At 42.9% G+C, this 27,454-nt stretch overlaps 3 protein-coding genes across 4 annotated transcripts; 2 read left to right on the top strand and 1 right to left on the bottom strand.

Annotated features, from left to right (window-relative positions):
* Positions 1 to 411: 411 nt before the first annotated feature.
* kbtbd2 (kelch repeat and BTB (POZ) domain containing 2) lies at positions 412 to 12,786 on the bottom strand. Its single transcript, XM_031285196.2, has 4 exons — positions 12,605 to 12,786; positions 10,156 to 10,698; positions 2,794 to 2,959; positions 412 to 2,416 (listed from the first exon to the last, which is right to left on the bottom strand). The coding sequence occupies exons 2-4, from the start codon at positions 10,326 to 10,328 to the stop codon at positions 860 to 862; spliced, it is 1,896 nt and encodes a 631-aa protein (XP_031141056.2). The 5' UTR covers positions 10,329 to 10,698; positions 12,605 to 12,786; the 3' UTR covers positions 412 to 859.
* Positions 12,787 to 13,236: 450 nt separating this feature from the next.
* LOC116040002 (bucky ball-like) lies at positions 13,237 to 18,275 on the top strand. 2 transcript variants are annotated; one of them, XM_031285198.2, is made up of 7 exons: positions 13,237 to 13,423; positions 13,559 to 13,717; positions 15,182 to 16,675; positions 16,793 to 16,894; positions 17,674 to 17,763; positions 17,853 to 17,894; positions 18,018 to 18,275. In XM_031285198.2, the coding sequence occupies exons 1-6, from the start codon at positions 13,417 to 13,419 to the stop codon at positions 17,882 to 17,884; spliced, it is 1,884 nt and encodes a 627-aa protein (XP_031141058.1). In that variant the 5' UTR covers positions 13,237 to 13,416; the 3' UTR covers positions 17,885 to 17,894; positions 18,018 to 18,275. The 2 variants fall into 2 exon arrangements, with proteins under 2 accessions (XP_031141058.1, XP_031141057.1); XM_031285197.2 differs by having other exon boundaries at positions 13,238 to 13,423; positions 17,853 to 17,906.
* Positions 18,276 to 19,595: 1,320 nt separating this feature from the next.
* On the top strand, positions 19,596 to 24,389 carry LOC116040067. The gene is made up of 5 exons (XM_031285305.2): positions 19,596 to 19,611; positions 19,966 to 20,208; positions 21,128 to 23,269; positions 23,537 to 23,641; positions 24,190 to 24,389. Exons 2-5 carry the CDS (start codon positions 19,968 to 19,970, stop codon positions 24,216 to 24,218), a joined length of 2,517 nt encoding a protein of 838 aa, XP_031141165.1. The 5' UTR covers positions 19,596 to 19,611; positions 19,966 to 19,967; the 3' UTR covers positions 24,219 to 24,389.
* Positions 24,390 to 27,454: the final 3,065 nt, after the last annotated feature.

Here is a 27,454-nt window from a genome sequence, read left to right as displayed (position 1 = left end):
AAAAAGATTAATTATTGATTATTAAATCAGTAGTTTGACAAAAGCACCAAGTCCATTTACTGGAAATGGATGGAGTTCGAACCATCTCTGTATGAACGAAGCAAACTATCCACTGAAGGCCGCGAGATGTGGCTGAAAGCTCCGGAAATTTTTTACTGTTGTCAAACTAATAGTGGCACGGTCAATATAAACTTCCAAGTGCAATATCAAAACATGCACAAACACTTCTCCAACCACTAATGCTATTTAAACTGCTACAGGGGTGGTTTGAGACGTTTCTATGGAACATTTTTAACTGGGTCTCCATTGGAGTCCAGGCCGACTGCAGACTGCTGCCTTCTACAAGAGCAAGCTTATACGTTTTCAGAGAGCCTTTCAAGCCACAGAGTTTTATACTCATAATGATAGATCTTCCACAGAGTGTTCCTTTATTAGTGATGAGAGAAGAGAAAAAGAGAAGAGAGGAGGGAAAGAGAGGGAAGCCATTATCGGAGGGGGCGGGGGGATTTTGGTACAGTTGCCGTTGTCATTCCGAGAAGGTTTACCAGTTAAGTGCATCATCATCATCACAAAATCAGTTTACGTTTAGATTATCACATTGTAGAAACAGTATGACAGACTTGTAATAATATCTAACAGATGTCACAACTGACAAAATAAGAAAAAAAAAGGGGCATCTTTTCGCTCTGAGCTTGTTTTGGGCTGCATTGTTACAACAGCTGGAGCTGAGAACGTTGAACCCTTTCATATCTTAAAGAACTGATCCGCTCCACTCCGCGCCCCCCCCCCCTTCATGTTCATCCCTCAGCGTTACAGATTCCTGGTTCAGTCAGCGAGGTAGGGGAGGAGACGTTAAGAGCTATACGTGAGGGAGGGTCACCAGCTCCCCGTCCACCTCGAACTCCTCGGCTCCGTCGGGGGAGAAGAGGTAGGTTGGGGGTTTCCAGGGGGACTCCTCCAGGCAGGAGGGGTACAGCTTCCCCACCGCACAGCGGAAGTCCTTGCCCAGATCCCAGAGCACGCGTTCGGACACGGGCTGCCGCAGGTACCAGCGGTCCAGCTCCATGTCGTACTGATAGATGGCGTACTTGGCACGCTCGTTCATGTGGGTTTCGCGCATGAAGATGCACAGCGAGTTGAGCAGCACCACTGCCCGCACGCACGGGTCCGAGTAACGCTTGGCAGGGATGTTGGCGGCCAGGCGCCACTCGTTCTTGTTGACGTCGTAGATCTCCACGGTGACAGAGGAGCCGTCGATGGTGCTCGTGGGCAAGCGGATGCCAGAGTTGCTGACCACGTGGAGGCCGCCGATGTAGAAAATGAGGTCGCCAAAAGCAGCAGCGGAGGCGAAGCAGCGGCTCGTCTTGCGCATGGCCATCTCCACCCAGGTGTCGGCCCGGGGGAAGTAGCAGTACATCAGGTCGTGGGTCATCACGTAGATGCAGTCGTGCGCCGCCACCGAGGTGCTCCAGTTCCAGGCGAAGGGCAGGGGGCTCATCATGCTCCACTCGTCCTTCTCGCAGTCGTAGCGCTCCACCGTGCGCTTGTTCAGCTCTCCCCCGACGTTATCTCCCCCGATTGCATAGATGTAGCCGTCGCAGTAGACCAGGGAGGGCTTGATTCGCGCACACAGCATGGGGGTTTTGGGTACCCAGGCGTTCTGCTGGGCGTCAAACCAGAAGAAGCTATCGACTGAGCGGAAGACCGCCTGTAACTTGCCACTCTTGCCGTGGTTGGTGACAGAGTTTTTGAGAGGGATCTGTCCACCGGCGATGAACACATCATTGTCTGGCGTAACAAGGGTCCCCACCTTCTGCAGGTCCCCTGGGGGGTTGTTCAGCTTGTACACTTTCTCCGCCTGTGGGCTGTAACACACTACTGTGGTAGGCAAGGCCCCAGCCATCACGTACGCGTCGCTCGTTTCCGACATGGCCTCCATGAAGATCAGCATCTCCTCCTTGGTCATGCCTAACCGAGGCTTGAAGAACTTGGGCATGGACTTGTAGAGGCCCTGCACCACCACAGACTTGTCGTTGGGCGGCAGACCCTGGAACCAGGCGCGCTGCGTCACCTCGGACAGCGCGTCGATGCGGATCTGACTGAGCACGGAGGACAGGTGCTGCGAGCGCGCCTCCATGTTGTACTCCAACCACAGCATGGCCGCCTCGCGCACCGTCTCCTCCTTCTCCACGTTGAGGTTGTCGCTGCTCAGGACGTCTATCAACAGCTCGTGGGAGAGCTGAAGGAAGGCCTCCTGCCTGTACACCATGGGGAACTTGTGCTCCACCATGCGCTTGGCGCTCTGCTTCAGCTCGCTGCAACTGAACATGTCGCCGATGCTCAGCATGCGGACGCAGTTCTCAGCATTTATCTTCTTCACCAGGTAGTCTCTGCACTGCAGCAAGACATTCTCCACCTAAACAGAGGACAAGATAACCAGTTATTTGCTGAAACAGCTGGAAACTGTAGTTTTTAGGAAATGTTACTCAAACAGGAGGAAATGGTGCATTTGCTGGGGACTATTTTCAATGGTAGATTGATACACATTCAGCGCTCTTTTGAGTATTTCCAGCAGCAGTTTGTAGTTTTTGTACAACAATGGAGCTCTATGACACAGAGGAATAAAATATATCAGAATGAAGGGGCAAGGGGAAGATGCTTGTTAGTACGATCAATTCATTGTTGGTTTTGGTCTTTTGATGGAATTTGTTGACAATATATAGTCCTCCGAGGATAACCAGAGGACGTTCACTGTAAATGAGCAACGCATCGAGAAGAAGGGTTCGCACTGACCTGAAGGAAGCAGGCGGTCTCGTAGAGCGGCTCCACGGTGCTGTCGCTGATGGCCAGGTTGCCCGTGTAGGCGTAGGTGATGATGATCTGCAGGGTGGCCGGGTCCACGTTCCGCAGGTGGACGTGGGTCTGTTTGCTCTCGCTGAGGCCGCTCATGAACATCGCCCTGCAGGAACAAGACGAAGGACCATCAGTCAACACGTGAACACGGTAGTCACAGAGCGAGGACGTGAACTACAAGATCTCACACGGATTAAGATTGTGTTTATAAAGATAACGGATGTTATCAGCTCCTGCAACAATTCAAGGTTTGCCTAGGTCTATCTAGGATTTTATTGGACAACATGGTGTGTCAGGCCTGTATTCAGACTTGTACTGTGCTTGGCAAATACAAAATAGTGACAACCACAATTATTGTTACTCTAACAGAAAAAAAGCTAAGAGCAAACAGTAATGAAGACCTATGAATCAAAATCAGAATGATCTTGAATGAAATTTCGCATGGCTTCTCTGAATGGAGTGAAAAATATAACAAATAAATTAAAGCAGTACCAGAAAACAGCAGTAGTAGTAGCAGCGTAATGTTTAAAAAGGTGACACTTGTTCAAGTACAACTTTAAAAAGTGCAAACTAAGAGCGCTAAGGAGGTAAAAACTAGAGAGCCTGGCTCCAGCTTAACTATACTGGTCAAAGATATAAACAAAAAGTGTTAATTCAAATCAAATTGTAAATTCAAAGCATTAAAGTGCAATGCATGCACGTGTTCTTTCTTTCTAATCTGCGGTTTCTGGTCAACTTTTTGTCATCTACAAAGACCTGACTTTAGACAGGTCAACTTTTTAGTGTAGCAAAACTCAAAATTCAGTCTTGGTTGCCATTTTGCTCTCCAGTTTCTCTTTTTAAATAAACAGAGCCTCCTAATGACTGTTGGCGACTTGCCAAAGTGGCTGTAAAAACAGACAAAGTTACCAACAAGACTCAGGGTACTTGTTATTGGCTGTTGCTGGAATGTAACATTTGTGGTATCATTTTAAAAGCTACTGGGATGGCATGTAATTATTTTCATTGACTAATGTGCTGATTACTTCCTTGGTTAATTATCACCAATCCTATCAATTAATGTAGATAGAGAGAAACTAGAAGTCCAAAACCCAGAGATATTTAAGTTGCTATCTAGGGCTGCCACCTCTTAGTCGATTAGTCGACTAATCGGTCGTTTTGGTCTTAGTCGACTAAGATTTCTTTAGTTGATGACGCATTTTTTATGCTTATTCATGCTTAATTACTCATTTCCAAGAAACTTATGAGCACATTTCTGGTAAACACAAGATTTAAAGTGGTGCTTTTGCAGGATTAATTGTGGAGAAAGTCAGTTTTACAGATGGTTCATTAACTACATTTATATTGTGCTTTTCTAGTCTTAACCACCTCTCAAAGAGCACAGCTCTGTCGATTACATCAACTAATCGATTAATCGACAAAATCATATAAGTGTTAGTCGACTAAGAATTTCTTTAGTCGATGACAGCCCTATTGCTATCACAGAAGATTTATATTTACATTTGGGAAGCTGGTACCCAGTGAATTTTTGGCACTTCTGCTTAATTTTTATTAACTTAAAACGATACAAGTGATTATCACAATTATTTTCAATTATGTTCCTGTTGATCGTTCCAGCTCTAAAAGCTACATTACAGTTGAAGGATAAAAAGATCTGAACATTTTAGCTGCTTGGCCATCAATTCCACATTACTCTTCATTTCATAATCTTTAAGAAACGATTCATCAGGTTAGTGTGGTATTGGTCAGAGGGGAAATGACTGAGCTATCATTTGTTTTTATCGTATCAAAGCACGCTGAACTACAAGTAGGCCTATTCTTGGTCTCAAAGAGCAGGATTGAATACGACCGCTTTATATGGAACAGATGTTACATACTTGACAGTTGTTGTACATTGATGCGCGTGTCCACCCACCCAGTTTCCTCATACTAAATAACAAAAAAGTGACAAGTCAACACCTGGCTGGTTGGCTTATACTGTGCACCGTCTGGCTCCAGCTGGGCTTCTCTCTGCCCCGACTTCCATGTTGCTGCAGCCTCGGCAGGCTGCCTACACTTCCACGTTGTCATTCATCAGAGTGAGTCAGAGCCTCTTTAACCTCTTTCACTGCATTCATTTCTCACATTTTATGCGTCTGTACTGAACTGTTATTGGCTGTAACTGGTAATTTGCATTTATTATGGTGATGTCTTTGGTGCAAAATGCTCATAACGGCAGTAATGCTTCTGCGCTGCACTTTGCAGAGATACAACGTGCCAAGTAAAATGTCAACGTGGTGGTCATCACTGCAGATGCCCACAGAAAATTTACCTGCAACAATGTAGATCATCGATTAATCCTTTAAGGAATTATGCCAATTATGTGTTTTCCTGATTTGTATTGCGTTATAGGATCAGACCAAACAAGACATTTGTAGACGTCATCTTAGGCTCGGGGAAATAGTGAAAGGCATTATTCACTATTGAAATTTTACAAACAATTAAACAAAAAAAATAGACAGATAAATCAATGACAAAAAAAATGACCCTAATCTTTAACAATATTGTGTCTGCAAAACAGCTCTGTCCTCCTGTATGGGGTTTTGGGTGTGTGTCTGTTTTGCTCGCAGCAGGGGCTAAACCTGCCAGTCCGTATTACGCAACCCTGCAGGCATACCCCTGCACCCCTCCCTCTTTTCCTGTCTTTCTTCCCCTTTCTCTGTCTCCATCTCTCACCAAGACCTACGTGAGCAGACTTTCCCCTCCAGACACAAGCGCTGCATCATGTCCCTTAAATTGCATCCCGACTCCTCCACTTGCCTCCCTTCCTCGTGTCTTAGTCCCTCCCACCGAGAAGGGTTGGGTAGCGTTTTTTCCGATACCGGTGCTAAAACGATACTTTTTAAAAAACGGTGCCGGTGTCTAAACATCCCGCTGTTGGAATCCTCTACAGTGAAATACAGTCACACTTTACAACGTTTAGCTGTCATTATTTTAAAGATTATTTTTTGGGCATTTTTAGGCCTTTATTGACAGGAAAGCTGAAGACATGAACAGGGAGAGAGAGCCTCTAACGTCTGTTTCGGAGCATCAGAGAGCAGCGCAAAAGGCAATTAATTGGCACCGAAACGAGGCACCGAAATCCGCGTTGCTATTCGGCTTTGCCGTATTAGCACCGGGTTTCGGTACCCAACCCTACCACAGAGGAGGCACGGGAGAGACTCGAGGAAATCATGCGAGCAGAGAGGCAACGAGCAAATGCGTTTTAGAGAGGAGACGTCCTTTCCTCTGAAGCATCACATGAATTCATCAAGCTGTTTGGGCGGAGTCAGCAACTCCTTCAGCGGCACGGCTTCCAGGAAGGCTGCTCTCGTGTTTTCCCTCGCTCCTCGGGGCAGAAATAAGAGCTTCGAGGCGGCCTTCACAGAGGAGGGACAGAATAACTCGAGGAGCTATCAAATAAGCGACATGAGATGCAGCTAAGCTCTCCCCAGAGTCTCCCTCCCTCCCTGAAGTGAGCCGTGCGACGAGAGGGGAGGTGGAAGGAGAGGCTGCACGACAGAGAAAGAAAAAGAAAGGAGTAGCAGTTTACGGTGCCGACACACCAAAGATAACGTTGCCGTTGGGCCGACGGCGAGTGTCCGTTACCCTAGCATTTGCGGTATCTCGCGCATTGTCGCTACTGGTCGAGCCCGGTTGGCCCTTGTCCACTTTTTTTCGATGGTTCACGTCACTTCGGTGAGAGGAATCCATCTGATGGGCTATTCAGCTTTAACAGTTTTCTGCACGAGAAGAAAAACGACAGGGAAAGCAAGCAAATGTCTATCGAGAGGTCACACACATAAGGCTCTTTTTATTTATTTATTTATTTATTTATTTATTTATTTATTTATATATATATATATATATATATATATCATCCAATACACACAGAGCTGTCAAAACTGGCAAAAAATGATCTTCCAATGCTGCTTCTAAGTTTGAAGTATTGAAATATCTATTTTTGCTAATTATGTCCATAAGAGGGCAAACATACAACTAGATACACAACTACTTGCAGGCATGTGCAGAATGTATGTGCTAGTTGGCAGTCAACTGTAGTCTTTGCGGTGTGTTTAAGTCAGCCTTCGTTGCTGCTAGTTCTTCGCTGTATGCACTGGCGTTTCAGCACCTTATTGAAGCGAGACGTGCGATCAGGAAAGAGGCAGCAGGACAAAGAAAGAAAAAGAAAAGAGTAGCAGTTTAGAAGAAGCGCTGCGACACCTCTGAACCCTGCAGGGGAAATGCTTTGCATGTTGGCACCAGATAACGAGTGCGTGGGAAACAGCGGGGAAGATCCCAGAGAGGTGGGTGTGAGAGAGGCATCAAGTTGTCGGGACCTTTTTTTGGAATGCAAGTGTGAGTGTACAGTGAACGAGAGAAGGAGGGAGGGGTGAGACGCTGTGTTCAATTGCAGCATGAGCTCCTGTCAAGTACAGATGGACTCTTCCCAGAGCCGAGGCTGCTGCTCTGTCATATTCACTGCAGTGCACACACTTCATTATGCAACGCTGTGCGTACAAATGAGGCCTCCCGAGGGCCTTGAGGGACACGTCTGTAGAATTACAGGTTAGAGATTGCTTCATTTGTTGCGTGAGAAATATATCAGAGATGGAATAACTGGCTCAGCTTTCAAGGAAACACCATCCCCTTGTTTTCCATCCTCCATGTATAGAGTGGATAACACTTGCTCTGCGACGCGGTGTATTATTAATTGTAATTGTAGTAGGTACGCACTTAGACTGGGGTTGAAAATATCCCAAATGAAATACTAAAAACACCCAAACTATTTGATATTTTGTGTGACTTGTTTAAAGGATGTTTTGAATCCGGCAAAATACCAACTATGTGGCTTAAATCTATTATCAATTCCAATACCCAAATCCCAAAATGAGGATCTGAGGGTGCCTTTGAATTACAGAGGGATCAGCCTAATGAGCACAGCTTATAAGCTGTATTCTACAATACTTAATGAGAGGCTCATGCTGTATCTAGAGAAAGAAGGGCTCCTCGTGGAGGAGCAAAATGGGTGCCGTAAGTCAAGATCATGTCTTGATCATATTTTTGTATTGTCTTCAATTCTAACTAATAGAATAAGTGAAAATAAGCTAACATATTAATGCTTTATTGACTTTCAGAAAGCTTTTAATATCATCAATAGGGATCGGTTAGAATATAAACGTATAGAGTACGGGGTGAATGGAAATTTTTATTGGGCTCTGAAGTCTTCCAATCACAAGCCCATAGCATGTGTAAGATTGAATGAACCCCACACAAACTGGTTCCCAACATCATCATGGGTAAAACAGGGTGATGCTTTGTCCCCAACATTATTTGCAATTTATATAAATGATTTGGCAAAGGAAATTAAAGCATTGAATTGTGGGATAACGTGGAAATGAAATGACAAGTATTCTTCTGTACGCAGATGACATAGTTTTACTGTCACCCTCTGAAGATAATATGCAGCTGATACTCTCCTATGTTGATGAGTGGTGTAATAAATGGAGACCGTCTATTAATAGAAAGAAAACCAGTAATTCACTTTAGAAAACCCTTAACTACTTGCAGTATCTATGAGTTTAAAACTGGATCACACAAGCTGAACTTTGCAGACTCATAAATATCTAGGTTTCTATATTGATGAACATATGAATTGTAGAAAAGGTGTTAAGGTTCTTGCTGATTCAGCACGTAGAGCTTTGGGAGGAATCATTGGTAAAAGCAAGAATCTGAAAGATAAGAGTTTCCAAACATATTCTAAACTGTTCCAAGCTTGTGTGTGCCCTATACTTGATTATATTGTGGGGGTTAGAGGACTTGATATAGAGAAATATATCTAATTGTGAATCAGTGCCATAAGATATTTTCTGGGTGTGCACAAATGTGCAACAGCATTAGCTATAGTGGGAGACATGGGATGGGAATCATGTGAGGCTCGTTGGAAGATATGTATAACCCAGCTGTGGAATCGTTACTATGGACGCAAATAGGTTGACGAGGAAAATATTTCTCTGGGATAAACACATTCTTGGTTCTTGGTCTAAAGATATATGCAAATTGTTCTGTAACGATGGGTTTGGTGAGGTGTTTCTTCATAATGAAAAGCTGAATATTGGTTTGTTTAAAGAATCTGTGTTTGCTAAAGGGCCGACAACATATGGGCTGAGCCAAAACTGCCACAGAGAATTATGTTGTATATAATTTGTCTAAAAGGCAAATATCTCTATGTGCTCAGTTGAGATCTGGTGTTTACCTTTGACTATTGAAATAGGACGAAACGTTTATGTAGAAGAGGAAAAACGGATCTGTCCCATCTGTCGTTTGAATGATACAGAAAATGAGTTCCATTTTGTTTTCTACTGTCCTTTCTATTGTGAACAGCGTGACTCTTTGTTCAGTAAGATAAAAGCAGATATTGATTTGGTAAATATGGATGATGCTCAAAGATTGAGATGGTTGTTCACGTGTGAAACATCTAAATTAGCCAGTTATCTTGAGAAAGCCTGGGAGAAGAGGAAAAAGGCTCTTTACCAAGATGATCCGTAGATGAGGATTTGTTGTTTGTGTATATATATATATATATATATATATATATATATATATATATATATATATATATATATATATATACACACACACACATACACACTTGTATTCGTGTATTTCTCCAAATGATTTGTATATGCGACCGTAAGACGTTTGCTAAATAAGTTCGTGGTGTCTTGTAATCCCATGTGGGATGGGCCAAATGTTTGGCATGACATGAATTCAACTAAACTACAGCCATAACAACCACGCTACATCACAATGAGACTGAGGGGAATAACTTCTGTCTTTTAACTCAAACCCAACGCTGTATGGTGCATTATGCATTCAAACTAGGGCTGCACGATTAATCACAATTGTATCGAAATCGCAGTTACGGACTAGTGCAATAGTGCTGGAGCTGCTACCCCCGCGACCCGATACCGGATAAGCGGCCGAAGATGGATGGATGGATGGATGGACTAGTGCAATATCCAAATCGCAGGGGGGTGCAATATGTGTCAAGCCATTCTGAATTAAGTATTGTGGTGCTGCAGAGACGTCCCAGCCTACAAATCGTATCATACAGACTCCACCCTATCTTGCAGCCCTAATTAAAACCGTAGGAGACAAATTCAGAAAAGCCACACAACACAAAGCATAGTCGCAGTCAGCATAGTCACAGTCAGCATGACGTCGGTAAAAACAGAAATCGCCAACACGCAACACGAGTTACTCCACACCCACACCACTCACCTGAAATAGGAGCTACATGTGGCCAGGACCATCTTGTGACATGGGAACTCTGTGTCCTCCACCAGCAGCACAACATCAGTCAGTAATTTCTGTTCGTAAAAGAACTTGAGCTGCTCCAGCAGGGAGACAGCGTAGTCCGTGTTGACCGGCCTGCGCTCACTGAGATCCGACATGGTTGCATCCCATGAATCGCGCCCCAGTTTTGAATAGTCACGCGGCCGGCAGAACCGGGCTCAAGCCAACCAGGAGAAAAAATGATTCAAGAGGATAAATAGGATGGGGGATGGCTCTTCAACACCTCCACTGACCCAAGTGGAGGCGTTCAACTCCGACGTGGGGAAAAAAAATCTTCTGTTGGAAGATGAGATGAGAAGATTGTGGTGCTGTCGCTACCATGCAGTCAGGAGTCCAGAGGAAAGGGTCCTGGGCGAGGAAGGCCTCGTGGATTTTACTGTTGTCTGAGGTCATGCAGTGAGGCACTGGGGACCGGAGGTAGAGGGAGAGTAACCACAACTGTCGCAACAATGCTACATCAGTGCTTGTCTGAAAAACACAGGAGAAAAACAAAAAGAGCAGTGATGAGTTTCAAATCCATTGAAACTATCAGTACAGAAAAATAAAACCCTTTTAAATGGTTTAACTCTCTTCTATCTTCTGATGTCCCTTTTGATATCTGGGCATGTCAGAGTAGCAAACATCCTTCCCAAGTGTAGGACCAACAGACTCAAGAACTCCGTTGTCCCTCATGCCATCATACTCTATAACTCCTCACTCGGGGGGAGTAGGAAATAGGGTAAAGAGGACAGAACAGAACAGGAAGGAAGGAAGGGAAGGAGTGGTAGCCACTCACTCATTCACTGTGCAATTAATCAATAATCTACTCACATACACACCTGGACACTAACTGCTCTTAACTGCTAATTTATGCTAAATGTCATTTATTCACTGTAACAGCACATTCAACAATCTAGTCTACTTTTTTTTTTTTTTTTTTTTTACAAAGACTGCAATTATCTGTCAATTGACCCTAAATACAATAACATCACCTGAATTAATCTGATTTACATGGGAAGTAAAAAGCTATTTCATTCAAATCCGGGTTAACGTGTAAAAGTGCAGGACCTGATTCTTTACTCAAGATGCCTCAACTTTACATTATGCCACAACAGAGTTTTCCTTTAATATGTAACGCCAAACTAGGGTCCAATTTCCCGGCTATCATGATCTCAAGTCTCATCAGATGCTTCGAAGTTATCTTTATTATGCTAACGTTAGATGCAACAAAACTGCCAAGCTGATTCTAAAGGAGCTGCGTTTGACATGACGTTGTTACTGTGACAGCAAGTGGACTTTCCAACTGAAATAACGAGTAGATTAAACATGCTGTTTCAGCAAGAGAGGAAAAACATGTTTTCCTTACAATACAGATTCTGATACCTGAACTTACGTATCTGCAGCTCTAATGTTGTTAATTTAAGCGACTTGTTAATACCCCCGAAAAACCGGCAGCTCCCAGTGAGTTTATACAGCAAGGAGATAGGGCTTTCAGAGTATGGCCTGGCTAATTCACTGGTATTAGCTTCTTTTTGCCACTTCTTTTAAAGACAAAGGTTTAAGTTAATGGTTAAAACGACAGTCGTTTACGAAAAAAGAATCCAAAACAGTACCAATGTGGACACAATCAACATAATGTTTTAATTTATTTTTGTTAAAATTGATTTTTAAAAATTGGTATCGAACATAGTATGGAAAACGATTTTTTTAACGATACCCAGCAATATTTGCGACGTATTTAGCATCAACAACCTGCTAACTAACGGGTTACTTCTGGAAGTAAAGGCTAACATTTTAAGAGTGTTTATCGTTACCATTTTTTGGATTTCGTCGATGCTGACTGGCTAGCTACGTTAGCACGTTACCGTTAACCACCATGTCCAAAACAAACCCTGTCTGCCATCTAAGACATGGCAAAGTAACGTTAGACAGGCGGGCCTGTTGCAAAACGCACGTCTCGCTGAGGTTAACTAACCATACAACCCTTAACATCATTATCCATGTTGCTTTGTTTCAAAATACACGTTCAGCCATGCTCTTCTTTGATCAACTGAGTGATTATCAGCGATGTAAGGTTATATCGCTAGCTGAAGTAGCGACACTTGCTTGATTACCACTCGCTTGCAAGTTAGCAACTTTAGCTCCACTGCGCTGCACAGTTCCGGGGTAACGTAGCCGTAAGCCCCAGCCTGCTAATACATAACGTTACCAGCAGACCGTTAGAAAAGTCAGACGTCTAACAGTATTACTTCAACTGTAAAATAGCTCCAGAAAGGACATAGATACAAACCTTCTGCAGTAACCACATTTAGAGAACGGTCATGCTTGCTAACTGCTACACGAGCTAGATAGACGTAAGCTATAGCTACTTTTCAAGTTAAACACGCTTCCTTACAGCAACTGTTGGCAGACTCCACATACAGTGAACCGTCGCGATGACTCTTCTCATCAGCAGAAAGTGCCAAGTGGGCTCCTCAGGCCGAATTTAGACATTAAACAGTTGTGTACAAGCGCCGAGAAGCGGACAACCTTTTCTGCGCATCATAAGCGTCTGAAAGACCAGAGGCCAAATGAGGATACTGCGCATGCGCACAGACTAAGCAGCTTGTCCTGGTTAACAGAGGAACAGCGACATCTGGCGGACAGACGGATATACAACTGAAGAAGTAAAGGATGTTTATGAAGACACAAATCCTTTATTGATCCCCAGAGGAAAAATGCAGGTGTTGCATGTTGTTGTGATAAAAAGAAGAATAAATAAAATAAAATAAGGAGGTACGTCTATATACAATAGTAGCCTAAAAGAGTAAAAGTAAATAAACTGTAGAAGACTCACTTCGAGACTTTTTATTATTATTATTATTTGAGAGTTGAACACGTTTCTGTTGCAAAGCGTCTTACACTGAAATGCTACATTTGATCCAGGTTTCCAGGTTAAACGGACACTATTGAAACTCGATGCTAATTTGTCCGTTGGCAGCAGCAGGTGTTTCCTATTATTGCTAATTAGCGGAGATGCTTCGGCGTTTGTAAGCAGAACGTCATGTGGACCTGAGAGTAAAAGCGTCTCTACTTCTGCTTGTTTATCGAAAAATTTGACTGTAATATTCACCTTTAATTTTTCGAAGCCGGGGGATGTTTATTTGGTTGTTTTCATCCCTCCGCGGTGTTTTATTTCTGACAGGTTGAGCAAGCACGGGAAAGAAAATGGACGGTAAAGACTTCCTTAACAACTAAATGCTGATTTCACAACAGTTGAACCGTTGTAAACGCACCATTTCTTACTAGCCTCAAAGAGCAGAGAGATGTAAATTTGCTTGGAAATAATGTAAACTGTTGCCTCCTGTAGATGGAAGCAAACAACCACACACATTTGGTAGCGGACAACCGAGAGCTCCACATCCCAGACCTTTCTTCTACGTCCAGCCTGCGTCTCAACCTTACCTCTACCAGCAGCAGCACTGGCAGATGAACAACCCATACAGTCACTATGGTGTGCCTGGAGGAGGTATCGAGCTTTTTAACAATTTGTTTTGTTGTTGTAATCCCCCAGCAGGGGTGGAAGAAGTAGGCCTACTCTGATCTTGTACTAGACCAGGGGTCTTCAACGTGTTTTAGGCCAAAGACCCCTTAACTGAAAGAGAGACGGAGCACATATAGCCTATTGTATACATGATTTGAGTAGGGGTCGACCGATACTGGGTTTTCATGGCCGATACCGATTATTAGTAGTTAATGAAACTGATAACGGATATTTGGAACTGATATGCATTTACAGTAAAAATGTTACAAACGCCAACACAAAAGTTTGTTTAAATGCTTTAAGCAGTTATTTAATAGAACTGAAACTTTGAACATAATACACAGTCAAAAAGGAATAAGTAAAAACCAAAATAGCTTTCTGAAGTTTAATAAGGTTAAGAGTTTATTGAAATGGCTGCCTTAGTAAGCTTATCTTCAATGTGTAAATTACATGTTTTTTTTCTTTCTTTTTTACAAATACAGTACCAGTCAAAAGATTGGACACACTTTCCTATTCAAGTTAATGAGAAAGCATGTCCAAACTTTTGACTGGTCCTGTAGGCCAATTGAACCTGTTTAAATCCACCTCTTTTTGCTTGATTTTCATCTATTTCCCTTTCCCAAAAGGAAAAGCTGATAACAGAAGAACTGCAAGGCCAAAATGCATGTATGTGATTAAAACACAACATACAATACAGCAGTTCAGACATGGTTCAAAATAGTTGTTTTGGTCCCGTCTAAAAAATAAAAACTTAATTTTTGAAAAAAAAACTAAAACATACTTTGTGCCACACTATGCAGAACACAAAACGCATACCTTCTACACCTTGTCAACAAGACCTGTGTAACGTTTCTATCTATTATGTTGGATTCATAGTAATGTATATTTTCACTTTCATTTTTGAAAAAAATGAACTTTCAAAAAGTTTTTATTTTAACATAATTTGGCGGCCCCCCTGCTCTAACTCTGAGGACCCCCTAAGGGTCACGGACCCCCCTGTTAAATATCTCTGTACTAGCGTAAAAGTGAAGTAGGCCTTCTTGTAGGCCTACTTAAGTTAAAGTAACAATACCACAGTGCAGAAATACTGTTAAAAGTAAAAGTCCTGCATTCAAAATATTTAAACTTAAGAGTACAAAAGTTGTACTTCAGTAGTACTTGAGTGAATCAGAAAAAGGGCTTATTTCCAAGTATCTAACACTTACAAGGAATTTGCCTTGGTGGTTGGTGCATACATAAACAAACATATTGAACATGAATATGATATAAACACTAAATACCGGTATAAAACAGCTGTTTAACATATGAAAAAAGAGGCTGAATGGATGAGTGCAGAATGTGCACTATATATATATGTAAATGTGTGCTACTTGGTGACCTTTTACCACTATCAACAGTATCAGTTGCCTGGAATCTTCACTGCGTGCATTTATGTTTTATGTTCCCCAGGTTTTAACCGTCCCTGTATGCCCCCGTACCAGTACATGCAGTATCCTGGGTTTGTTTTCCCAAACCCATTGTTTGCCCCGTTATATCCAATGGATTACAGGCGAATGTTTGAGCCTCGCTTCCACGCTCCTCCCTGGAATGACATGCCTCGCCAGCAGCAGTGGCAGCAGCAGCGGCAGCAGTGTCACCCACAGACAAACTGGCGTCGAGAAATGGCCTGCTCAGAGGCTCAAACCGACCCCAGTGACGCCATAAGCAAACTCATCGAATGCCTGGATAAAATCCGAGCCACAGAGCTGCGGGGCGCTGACAGAGAGCTCGACTCGGGTGTCGCCTCACAGGCCTCGGAAACGTTTTCTCCAGGCGAAGAGAAGAAAAGCGAAGAGCAGGGTCACGTCCTGCCTTCAGCGCCTGATGACAGCCACTCAGAGTCTCCAGCCATGGTCTTCAGTGACTCCACAACAGCGGTGTACGACGGTGATTCCAGCCAAAGGAGCCTGGAAGTCCTGAGTCCTCCGGGATGCTGGTCAGCAGGATTAGAAGAGGAGTGTCCTCTGGATAGCTCCTCTGTTCACGAAGAGTGTCCTGAGTTGGAGCAGACGGCGACAGACGAACACTTACTCCCTCAGGAGAAAACAGAGGTCGCAGATATCCAGTCAGATATCTCGGCGACTGATGAAAGTGTTCCTAAATGTGACCATGAAGAGCTCCTGAAGCAGCCGACGGATCCAATCCTGCCATCTTCTTCCTTCCCCTCCAGTCAGCCGGCGCTCAAAGATGCCAAAAGTGGCGACACAGTCTCAAAGACGGAACATCAGAAAGCTGATCCAAGCTACCAGATCCTCAGGCTGCCTTTTGAGAGCGTTCTGACACCTGGAGAGGCTGGAGGCGCCCGCCTCTCCTCCCCTACTGCTCCCTACTACTACAACTACCTATCCATGCAGACCACCCATGAGCGGATGAGTGTTCTCAGTCCATCTCTGGACGAGCTTTCCTCCCGAGATGAGATGTTCTCCACAGATCTGGACGATGCCGATCTTTTCCCCAAACGCGTGTATGCAGGCAGGAGGCTCGCAGAGGTGGTGAGCGGGTCTCCGCACGCTGCTGAAGAAGTGGAAGAAGTGTGGCTGCCAGGTTCAAAGAGGTGCATGTGCGCCTGCTGTGGGAAAAGCCTCGCAAAAGGGACAGGAAGGAGCAAAGTCCACAGCTCCAAGGTGTACAGGGAAGAAGCTGGAGACTCTGAGGAGGAAAGCAGGTATGGGAGAGGGTGCGAGCAGCCTGTCAGAGTGGTGGTGAGGAAGCATTCTGCACCCAGGAAGCCCCATCCTGTCCTTCCCAGACATGCTGCAAAACCTTGGTATAAAAGAGGCCAACACAAAGATCCCTCTCCTCCAGTAAACCAGGAGGAAGGTCATGATGTTTGTATTCATGAGCCCGCTGATTGCGAGATTGGAGAGTTGACTTGTAGTGAGCCGCAGTGCAGAACATGTCAGGGTAAGTGTAGGCCAGGGATTTTGTTGTTGACTTGATGTTTTTCTGATGGCCATTTTTTTTTTTTTAGGCCGATTATGTGATCATGTTAGAAATATGAATGTGTGAACCCTTTCGTAGACAGACTCTGCAGAGAAGATCTAACCGCGTCAGACCAAGGCAGGTGGGGAGTCCGGGACGTGATTCCCAGGAGGAGACAAGCAACCCCTCTGCAACGACAAGGTTGAATTCAGCCAATCCCATGCTCATTCTTCTCTTGAACCAACGTTTACAGGGGCAATTATTGTGCATCTTGAAATGTAACAAAAAACATTAATCAGTCTGCCCCAGTATAGTTATTTTGCAGCCAGGTTAGAGCAGTTTTAGTCCCAAATTTATATTAAATTTTATGTTTGAAATGCTGAGATGGAACGACGGTCTAAAGTTGGGAGCACACTATACAATATAAAAACCAACGACGACAACCAGCATCAAAGATTTTCTTGTCCAAAATCACTCCCTGTTTGGTACCTATTGCACTATGTTTATGAATGGTGTACCATTTATGCCACAAAATGTTGATTCACAAGCGTTTGAAATCTCAGTTTACTGCTCTATGAAGTAAATGATTTTCGTTTTTCCCCGCTGTAGAAAATAGTTAATTTGTGAACAAGGCAGGGTTGTTTGGTACATGTAACATACAGTACATGACTCAAATCTCCTGGCTCTGGGACGGGAGCATTGGACCTGTCACACAAACACCCAACATTGCTGACAAAGTTAAATTTAGTTGGAAATCTGAACTGAGAAGCTCTTTTGTGAAAATCTGTTATTTAATGTGAGTGTCGGCTCAGCTTGGTCGTTCTATGGATGCAAGTCCAGTTTCAGTCAACATAGGTGTGGTGATGTTTGCATTTTGTTGTTCAGAGATATAATACATACATCTTCTCTTATCCTTTTTGTTCATTCTCCAAGTGAAGTTATTTTTGTGGCATTATGTTCTGCTCCTATCCACTGGATAGAGATGAGTACTCAGAGGAAAGTGATGTACCACAGGCCAAGAGACGAGGACAACGATGACGATGAGCCGCCACCATTACACTGGGAAAGAGGTTAATATAATGACACTGTCAACACTGACCTGGCTATTGCATTTCTTTGAATATGATTTTTCTTTTATTTTTTGTTCCGTCTTTGTCAGGCTCTACGATGAGAGGAGAACCAAGATGTTAATGTCCCCAAAGTGTGTTGAACTGTAGGTGAAATATGCTCTGTACAAGATGAAACAAATTATTTTTTTAGATGTGTTCAAACTTCTGTCTTGGTGAAAACTTTGTCTTGATGAAATGTTGTCTTTCTTTCCCAGGTCCCCCCAAAAGGTGTAATTGTTCCAGGATAATGTGTTAAATATTTAGAGCACCAGGTGAAATGCACTGCACGATGAAGCCTCTTTTTGTTTAGATAAAAGTAAAAAAAAAATTGCAAAGTTTCTGCAGTGACACTGCCTTGCACTTTTCATAATTTATGAATTTCACAAACAGGCAAATGGGCTGAAAGGTTGTGTGTTGCAGATGATGGTGTGCCACAGTTTGGGGCCAGTCCAATAAAAATATTCATTATTTAAGCTTTGTGTTGAATTATTTTACATCTTGTAAGTTCATATGCTGGGAGATTTATACGTATTTTATAACGTGGAAACTCGGATTATTGGAATTGTTTAAACGTTTAAGTGACTTGCACATGTACAGTATATGTCCATATTTAATATTTTGGAAGAAGCAGGTTTTGTCTGATCAGCATGTACTTTATCTGCATGACATGTAGTAATATCAGGCAGAGGGTCAGATTTCAAGCATTTTAGAGTTTTACACCTTTTTAGATTTTTAAAGTTATTTTGCCAGTAATTCAGCATACCTATTTACTCTATGTATGAATATAGATGATGTATAGATATAGCAGCAGTAAGAAATTATTTTATGAAAATTACAGCACCAGGTGCTGTCTATTACAGTATGCCACTTTACTAAGTAGTCAGTTGAAAGAAAACAAATTTGGTGAAATGCCTTAATCGTCATTTTTGTTTAAGCCAAAACAAATGCCAAACATTTGTTGATTCCTGCTACTCGTATGTGGATTTTTAAATCCTTGTAAATTTAATATCTCTGGGTAATGGACTGTTGATCGGATAAAACAAGACATTAGAAGACATCACCTTGTGCTTTGGGAAACTGCATTGGTCACTTAACTATTTTCTATCATTTAATAGACCAAAGATTAATCGGTTAACTGAGAAAATTATGATTTGACAATACAAATTATTAGTTGCAGCCCTTTTATCTACTCATCTTTGGGTGTCAATAGATGCTTTGAACAATTTTTTTTGTACACGTTATGTTTTTACAGAAAGCTGAGGCAAATGGCATATAAATAAATATAAATAGCAAAAGTAGATAGTATGGTTATCGATATTAAGGATTTTTAATTAACTATAAGGAGACTTTTTAGGAATGTTTTATCCTCAAGGCACACAGACCACAGTCCATACACAGAAAACACATTAGTGCTGATTTCGAATCATTGGTCAAGTCAACAACCCGGTCTCACAGAGCATATTTATTCTTCATGGATAGTTCCGTCTATAAATACTGCTCCGAGCTACCAAACAAGCTCATAATTGGCTCTTCAGGGGTCAAACCTGCTTCTCAACACAAGTTGTGTAAATATGTGCTTTGCATTTCAGAGAAGCAGACTTTTAACTGCTCAACTGCAAAAGAAAATGAGCCTCACAAAGACAGTATAAAGGACAGGATGTGCCATTTTCAGCCACATCTCTGTTACCTATGCCAATCTAACAAGCTGCAGGTCTGTTTCCTTAATTAAAGCCAATCAGCGTCTCCTCTACCTCTAGTTTCAAACAATTCAAGGCACCTATCCTGTTCTATTTGTCTGCCTTTCCTCAGGTGAGTTGTTGCACCACAGTGGGAGGGAATCAGTGGGAAACAAACATTTTTCATTGGCTTTAAATAAAGCTCATCAAACTAATTGGACAAGTGTCACCTGGAACCAAAATCTAGCCAATCAGTGCAGCATTTGACAAGCTTGCCTGTATCACGAGTCCACACCTTTGATTTCCAATTTAAAACATACCTTGAAAGCTGTGTTGGTTTCTCAGTTCGGTTAGCTTCTTTTTATACTTGCCCTGTAAGTGTTTTGTTGTCAGAAAATACACTGAAACAATCCGCTATCTTGCAACAAATTTGCCAACAAGGAAGGAAACAGTTCAAACATTTATTTGAACTTGAACTGTTTGTCAGACATGGCGGCAGCCACATCTACCTTCCAACATTCTTTTGGTCTGGGCCCTCGGGGTCCAAACCCACCGTACGGAGCTCAGCAGGCTCCAGGGCCTTCAGGAGCTTCACGTCCTGAGGAGCAACACCACAAACCTTTCTTCTACATACAGCCCTCGCAGCCATACATGCCCATGCAAAGTATGCAGTGGCCAGTGCCAGTACCCATGCCTGTGTCCTACAACCCATATGCCTACCCTGGTTTAGGTAAGTGCCAAACATCCAAGCTTGTGTCTAGTTTTGGTTCAATGCTCCCTGAAAATTCTTCTTCTGCATGTTATCTAGCAACAATCCTTTTGAGTTGCATGGACAGAACAATGAATGCAGTCAAGTGCTTTCAAATGAAGTCCTCCTGTGTTATTCTTTCTACATTTTCAGAACGTTTTTATCTGCATTTCCTTTCTTAGTTAAATTAGTTGGTACATATATCTGGACACTTGCCAATACACATGTTCAATTCTCACATTTGTTAGATTCTTTATCTGCATCAGAGCAGAGTTTCTGGTGAAGTTATCACCCAAATGTACACATCTGAATCAGTAAGTTAATCATGTAACATGTATATGGCCTCCTGCTGCCATTTTATAGGCTACAAAATCACATTTGTTTTTTATTATGTTATTTCATGCTACATATGCACAAACCTTTGTAAAGACATTCATGTGTCCTTGACAAGGTATCTTAATTACTTTGGTGATCTTCTGGCGCCACCATTTGTGGTTTTTGAGTGAAATTCCTCAACAGCTATTTAATTGATAGCCATTCAACTTGTTCAGACATTAATAATCCCCTCAGGATAAATTGTAACTTTGGTGAGCCACAACTTTTCATCTACCACCATCTTCAGGTATATATTTTAATTTGTCCATTCCTTGTAAGACCAAAACGTGCCATTTTCAGCATGTGGCTTGCTAGCTGGAAGTTTGTTGTTAGAAGCGAAGGGATTCTGAGAATGGCAACACACAGAGCGGGCTTTATCCTGGAAATATACTTCCATTGATCCAGGCTATGAGCAAGGTAAACCTACTTGCTAACTATCAGCATCTTAGCGTTGTCATTGTGAGCGTGTTTGCATGCTAATGTTGGCATTTAGTATACTAATATTACTGTTCTTCTGCTATTAAAGGTTATGGCATGCCAATGATGCCCCACTATCAGCCAAATCCATATATGGAGCCACCTGGCTTTGTCGTACCCCATACCCACCTCCATTTAATGGACTACAGACGCATGCTCAACCCTCAGTATTACCAGACCATGGCCTACCAGTCCCGCAGGTTCCGCTACCAACACAACAGCCAGACCAGAGAAACGACCAGCTCTGAGGTTCAAACTGAACCGCTGCCTGCAACCCAGAGGACGAGCACTCCAGGTTCCAACGACGCCGAGGCCCCCAGTGGTCTCCCAGTTTGCAGCAGGGACAACAGCCCCAGTGCCCCCATCAATCAGCCACTCCTGCCAGCTTTGGCTGTGCAGACGGGGGATCATTCTCTGGAGCTAAAGGACATGGCACCCTCGTCCACCACCAGGACGGCTGCAAATGGCGGCTTTGTGATTCAGACAGAGGAAGTGAGGATTGAATGCTGCACCACACCGGTGGGACTGCAACTCCTGCACTCTCATGAGACTGCAGAAGTATCCCACAGCTTTTCCCAAGATGGTGTCCAGTGCAGTAGCTCCGTCCTCCAGGGTCGCATACTGCAGGACAAGGGACTGTGCCTTCCTGCAGACGAGTCAGAGCAGGCACTCCAAGCTTGTCCTGACATCCTGTTAGTTGGGACGCCCAGCAGCAGTGAGAAGATCCCTGCTGTGGACGAGTCCAGGAACCAGACGGACTCTGTGACTGTCACCTCCAACTTGGGTTCCCGACTAGCAGCTTATTGTGACGATGAGATGAGCAGTGAGAAAGAGCTAAATACGACATCGAACTTTAAAGTCGTTCACTTGCCCTTTGACCCCGAGTACCTGGATGAGCTGTGGAAGATGGAATCCACTGTCTGGTCAATGGAGGAAACCTTGATTCCCTCCCCTGAATCGCTGATCCTAAATGGCCGCACAGAGTATCATAATGAATCTCTGGCTGGTGTAGTTGGAGTGCCCTCAGCAGATGTGCTGATGGAGAGAGAGGAGGCTCCTACAGAAGAGTTTCTTCCCATGACTGAGATGCCTTCTCTGGCACAGGATGAACAGAAGGACATGGCCCCCACTGGGGAGAAGGGTCCTGGGCATGAGATTGTGTCTGAAGCTGATATGTGCCCTGTGATTCCTGTTGCAGAGAAAACTCCAATGACTGAGTTGACACACGAAGCAGAGGTGGCTCTTGCACCTAATTTGCCGTTGTTGGATAATTCCCCTCCAAAGGCAGATAGGAACCAACATAGACGAGAAACGGATGTCCAGCATCAACAGGACACTTCATTCGAATCATTGCCCTCCTACCTCCCCTCAACCAACTGGATGGCTGACTTTGATAATGTCCACTATTGTAGTAAGATACCCCCAACTCCCAAAAAGCAGGACAGACCTCTCGGCAGCTGTGGGTTAGATGTGCCTACAAGGAGAAGAAAACTAGAACCAGAGTACAAAGAACAACATACCGTTCGCAAGCCAAAAGACGGGTACAAACTGAAAGGGAAGGTGGATCGGCGAAGCCTCTCTGACCACGAATGCTGTCTTAACAGAAATTTCAATGAGAATGCATATACTTATGCGTCCAAGAGGGAGCGACTTTGCTCCAGATGTGTGGCGAAGAGCAGCGTCTGCATGTCTGCCAGTCCAGGACCCGATGGTCGCACCTTAAAAAGAAAAGCTGCTCTTGTCCAACAGTGGAATGACGCACTCTTACCGACATGTGAAGCCTGTAAGTCTCACTCCAAGAAACGACTGATGAGAAAAGGTTCCGGTCCTGATGTCTGTGGGCCTCATCATGGACACGACACCGAGGGAGAATCTTCTGAAAACGGCTCATGTCGCCTTGGCTCAAAATGGAGGGCAGTTGATCATCCCGGGAAGCTCAACAATCTCAAGAGGCCACTGGCCTCCAAGCAAAATGTTGAAAAATGTCCTGCAGCGATGCACCCAAAGCTGAGGGAAAAGAACTGTGTGTGTAATGAGCCGCAGCATCAGTCTGTTGCATGGGAGAGGCTGCGGCACTGTCCCCACGGCAACGCCATCCGAGAGATGGATGAGAACTGCGCCATGCCGGTTTCCCTCCAGGACAAATGGAGAATAATGGATCAGATTTACCTGACACACAGGTGGCCAACTGGTAGGCAAATTGTTTTTGTTTGACACTACAGGTGAATAGGGCACATACATTTTCAGATATCATGAAAACTCCCCAGTTGATTACTTGAATTAAGCCAATTTTTTGTTTTCTAACTTTTGAGGCATTATCTAATGCTAACTTTTGGTGAATTTGGGAGAAATCTACAGACACAAATGGAGAAAGTTGCATAAATAATTTTTTGTTAAATAAACCCCTACATGTGTATTTTGGATTCCCAAAACTAACTGTATAATTATCACCCGACAGGAGGGAAGTCGTGGAAAGCAGTGATGCCTGACGGTGACGGCTTCAAGAACGAAGCCAGATCAACACATTTTAATAATCACAAGAAATCGCAACCACAATCACAAGGTTTGCTCTGGTCACTTTACTGTACTCTAAAAATCAGCATTAACATTAGTCAGTTAAATCAAGGTCCACACAGAAAAAAAGGAGGGGAGCCTTCAAGTGCAGGGAAGTGAGCATTTAATATAATGTACACAAATACAGGCACTAAATGGCACAAAGAACATAGAACAGGCTTGAATCTGCAACATGAATGGTGCCTTTTCTCAATTCCAAGAGATGAGTTGCCCAATAAACCTCTTGATCTGAGCCTTGTTTGTGCGTATGTCATTTAGTGCCTGTATATTTGTACACATACTAAGTTTTCTTACTTTTCTGCATTCAGCAGCTCCTTTCTTGTCTCAAAGCCTTTCTCCACTATTTCCTTTAAAGTAAATTTAAGGATCTACAACCTTTTTAACTTTACATGTATTATAGAGAGGCCTATTCACACCATTACTGACATAACCTGCATGTTCACAAAGCTGTTTTATGGGAGAATAGAATTGTCACTATATTCAAATATGGACAAATGAAATACTTTACATTTTGTGTAATTAGTTTTCTCTCCACAGGAACTCGTAGAAATGACACAAGATGCTGATTTTGCACAAGAGCACGATTCTACAAAGGGAAAACCGCACTTTATTTTTAAAAACAATGATGTACACTTAATTTAACAGATTTTCACCTAAATGTATTGTATAAATGTATTGTATAATAAATCACAATGTTCACTATTTATTAACATTAAAATAACCACAGATTTATGATACTAGTGTTTGTTTTGCTTTAAAAATCGTATTTTTTGTTTGTTTGGGGTAGTTTGGGGAGTAAAATTATAGTTAAAGATGTAGTAAATACATTTGTCCACTAGATGGAACTATTTCTACATTAACTTTCAAATCCATCAGGTGATATTGAACTATGCTTTATATTTATTTACACTTAAAAAAACAAATATTGGTTAAATTGTGGGCAAACGAAGTCTTTAAACTGAATTTAAATGTGTATTTTTCATACATAAGTCGCCAAGTCGGTATTGAACAGTTTGGAGGGATGGAAATAAAACCACCTGCAGTCTGACAACTTGGGTTATTTCCACAGGTGGACACAACACGTCTTCCTTTTTTGTCGGTTATAACGAACCGAGACAACATCTGAAGGTTTCCATCTCTGATTTGCACAGAAATAATTAAACATGCCCCTGTGATCACATATTTGCATAAGACCTTTTTTAAATGACATTTAAATGATGTCTTTATCTAGAACGACGTCCAGTGAATGTTAAATGTTTATCGTCATGTTCAGGTGTGTCCCCGGTGGTCTCATGGCATGAATCAAAGCTGTGGCCTTTTGATAACGGAGTGGCCTGTAGCCTCTTATTGAGGCTAGTACCTTGACAGCCAGTAACATGAATAAAGAGACTAAATGGAAATTATTAAATTACATCTGCATTACTTGGGGCATGTTTTTAAAAGTGACTTGAGTATCTATTCTTTAAAAAAAAAAAACTCCCTTTCAGCTGTATTTTCATGCATAAATGTCTTAAAATGAGGCAGATGTCAAAGTCTGTGTAGTCTCGCATTGCCAGACCCTTCTCCACTGCGCTACGGAGGAGGGTCTGGCTAGTCCACACAGCCTTCTGGAATGGGAGAAAAACGTGCTCTGGTTTATTGGCATTTCTTTAAACCAATCACAATCGTCTTGGGCGGCGCTAAGTGCCGGACGGAGCCACGGTGCGGTCAAAATGCGGTCAAATGTGTTTTAGTCATGCAACAGAAAACTCAGATTGGACAGATAGTCTAGCTAGCTGTCTGGATTTACCCTGCAGAGATCTGAGGAGCAGTTAACCATAGTCCTCAGAAATCCACCAGAGTTTAGAACGCCAAAGCAAAGAAAGCGAAAGGTAACGGACATCTGGCCGAATTTCCGGCTGCACCTGAACAATGCCAGAAGTGGAACGTCATCGATTATAGACTAAAGTCTGTGTAATGTCCCATTGAGCCCATGTGTGAATAGAGCAACTCATTGTCTGGAGAATTCAACGTGAGCAGGTTGGCGTGTTTACATTTCCATCATGCAACTGGCACGAAACCGGAAAAAAAAACAAATAACCGAGGGTGAATTAGAAGAAGGTAATTTACATGAAGACGCCAAAAGAAATGTCTAACTGGAGAGACGATGAGATCCGGGAACTTCTGTTGGTAAGGATTGATGTTGAAATCATCAGACGGATTCTAGGAACGACAATAGACCCAGTTGTTTATGACCAAATTATGAACTGGCTACGTGACCGTGGCATTGCCTACTTTTTGCTTCATGTCCTACCCGCTCTACCCAGGTGCCGCCCCTCGCCTAAACCAAACGGAGTATTTCCTGTACATGAGAATGCGTCTGACACGAACAATCTCTTGTTTACCACTGCACACGCGTGAAAGAGACCTGCTATTATCAAACCTGCTTGTTTGATGGTCGAATAGCTTTTAACACCCTGTCCCTGCTGTGTCCGAAACATCTGTAACACTCAAAAAACCAATGGTTCCACATTCATACCCTCTTCTAGGGTTTTTCCTGCATAGAGGAATGTTTGGCGCCCCTCCCAAAGAGGTTTTAGCCAGGCCCAAAGGAAAATCAATAGTGCCAAAATGATAAGCATTGAGAATAAAAATAGCAATTCAAATCCTCTCCAAATGTGTTTGAGAGCGATTTACCAAACAACCGTTGAACAAGCAGAACATAAACTTGAACATGAGCGCTAATCTCAGTTTTATCTCTACTCAGGCTGTAACGGACTCTCCCAGTGATTTATCTAAATATTAATATTTTTTAACCAGTTTTGTTAATTGGGGTTTTATATACTCAGGCATAATATACATTTTTGTTTATCAAATGTTTATCAGAAATAAGGCACATGCATAGATTTATATCAAATAAGGTAACACAGACTCATGGCCTTAACTGTACACAGGCGATCATGCTTAGTGCCATGCACAGTTCCCCCCCCCCAGTGGCTCATTCTTAGCCAGGAAAAACCCTGTCTTCACATCATTATGGATGCCTTTCACTTCAGGAGAGACTGTCTGAAAGTGTGCACAGTTATCGCCATATTTAAACAATATCACTTTGCTTTTGCCCAAGTGATCATAAACACTTTTGATTTTCGACGGGGTATGACAACTTCTACTTCTGATCGAGCATAACCCCGAACCCTGACTGTTCTGCAAAGCAATTGGAGCACAAAGGAAAGTGTTTTCCGCTGCTGACCTTAGATTGGACTTTCGTAAATGCAAGTTTGCATTATTAAAACATTAAAATAGTAAAGATTACACCAGCTAAAACATCAGCATGCTAGCATTGTCAGTGTGCCTCACAGAGCTGCACTGAACATGGCTGTCGACTGTTAGTCCTGTTTCTGATTACGTCAGCTAGAACTAGTCTGTTTTGTAAAATAAAAGTTGAATTAAAAGTCAAAAAGGACATTATTAGTCATAGTATTGCGTGAAGGCGACTGTGAACCCCGTTATTGACGATAATACGTAATGTCACTCCCCAAGGGTGAAAAAATACACCAACGTATTGAATTAATAATGAATCGTGGGCCAGACCATTAAGAGTTTATGCAGTGTTCAGCAGGCCTTTGAGTCTAGGTAATGAAACCAATTTTACTGACATTGTTCCCAATGAAACATGTAATGACATGTGTAGCAGTAATAGCTTTCCTGGCTGCAGGGGAGGTAAACACCAGGATGTAGAGTGCATTTTTCTGTCGTGTGGGAGTCGATGTGTGTGTGTGTGTGTGTGTGATTTTCAGGGTCTCCCAACACGCCAACAACTGCT

The sequence above is a fragment of the Sander lucioperca genome, chromosome 23 (genome assembly GCF_008315115.2).
Source record: "Sander lucioperca isolate FBNREF2018 chromosome 23, SLUC_FBN_1.2, whole genome shotgun sequence".
Classification (NCBI taxonomy): Eukaryota; Metazoa; Chordata; class Actinopteri; order Perciformes; family Percidae; genus Sander; species Sander lucioperca.
Note: the sequence above shows the minus strand (reverse complement) of the source record. Positions and strands in the feature narration are given on the sequence as shown.

Bases quoted from the DNA above. Each gene is read 5' to 3' on its own strand.
- LOC116040067 (XM_031285305.2), top strand. From the start codon at position 19,968: ATGGCGGCAGCCACATCTACCTTCCAACATTCTTTTGGTCTGGGCCCT. The intron at 20,209-21,127 runs GTAAGTGCCAAA...CTGCTATTAAAG, and splicing joins ATATGCCTACCCTGGTTTAG to GTTATGGCATGCCAATGATG. The intron at 23,270-23,536 runs GTAGGCAAATTG...ATCACCCGACAG, and splicing joins GACACACAGGTGGCCAACTG to GAGGGAAGTCGTGGAAAGCA.
- LOC116040002 (XM_031285198.2), top strand. The intron at 13,718-15,181 runs GTATCGAGCTTT...TATGTTCCCCAG, and splicing joins CTATGGTGTGCCTGGAGGAG to GTTTTAACCGTCCCTGTATG. The intron at 17,764-17,852 runs GTTAATATAATG...CGTCTTTGTCAG, and splicing joins ACCATTACACTGGGAAAGAG to GCTCTACGATGAGAGGAGAA.
- kbtbd2 (XM_031285196.2), bottom strand. From the start codon at position 10,328: ATGTCGGATCTCAGTGAGCGCAGGCCGGTCAACACGGACTACGCTGTC. The intron at 2,960-10,155 runs GTGAGTGGTGTG...TTGTTCCTGCAG, and splicing joins ACATGTAGCTCCTATTTCAG to GGCGATGTTCATGAGCGGCC. The intron at 2,417-2,793 runs GTCAGTGCGAAC...TCCTCTGTTTAG, and splicing joins AGACCGCCTGCTTCCTTCAG to GTGGAGAATGTCTTGCTGCA.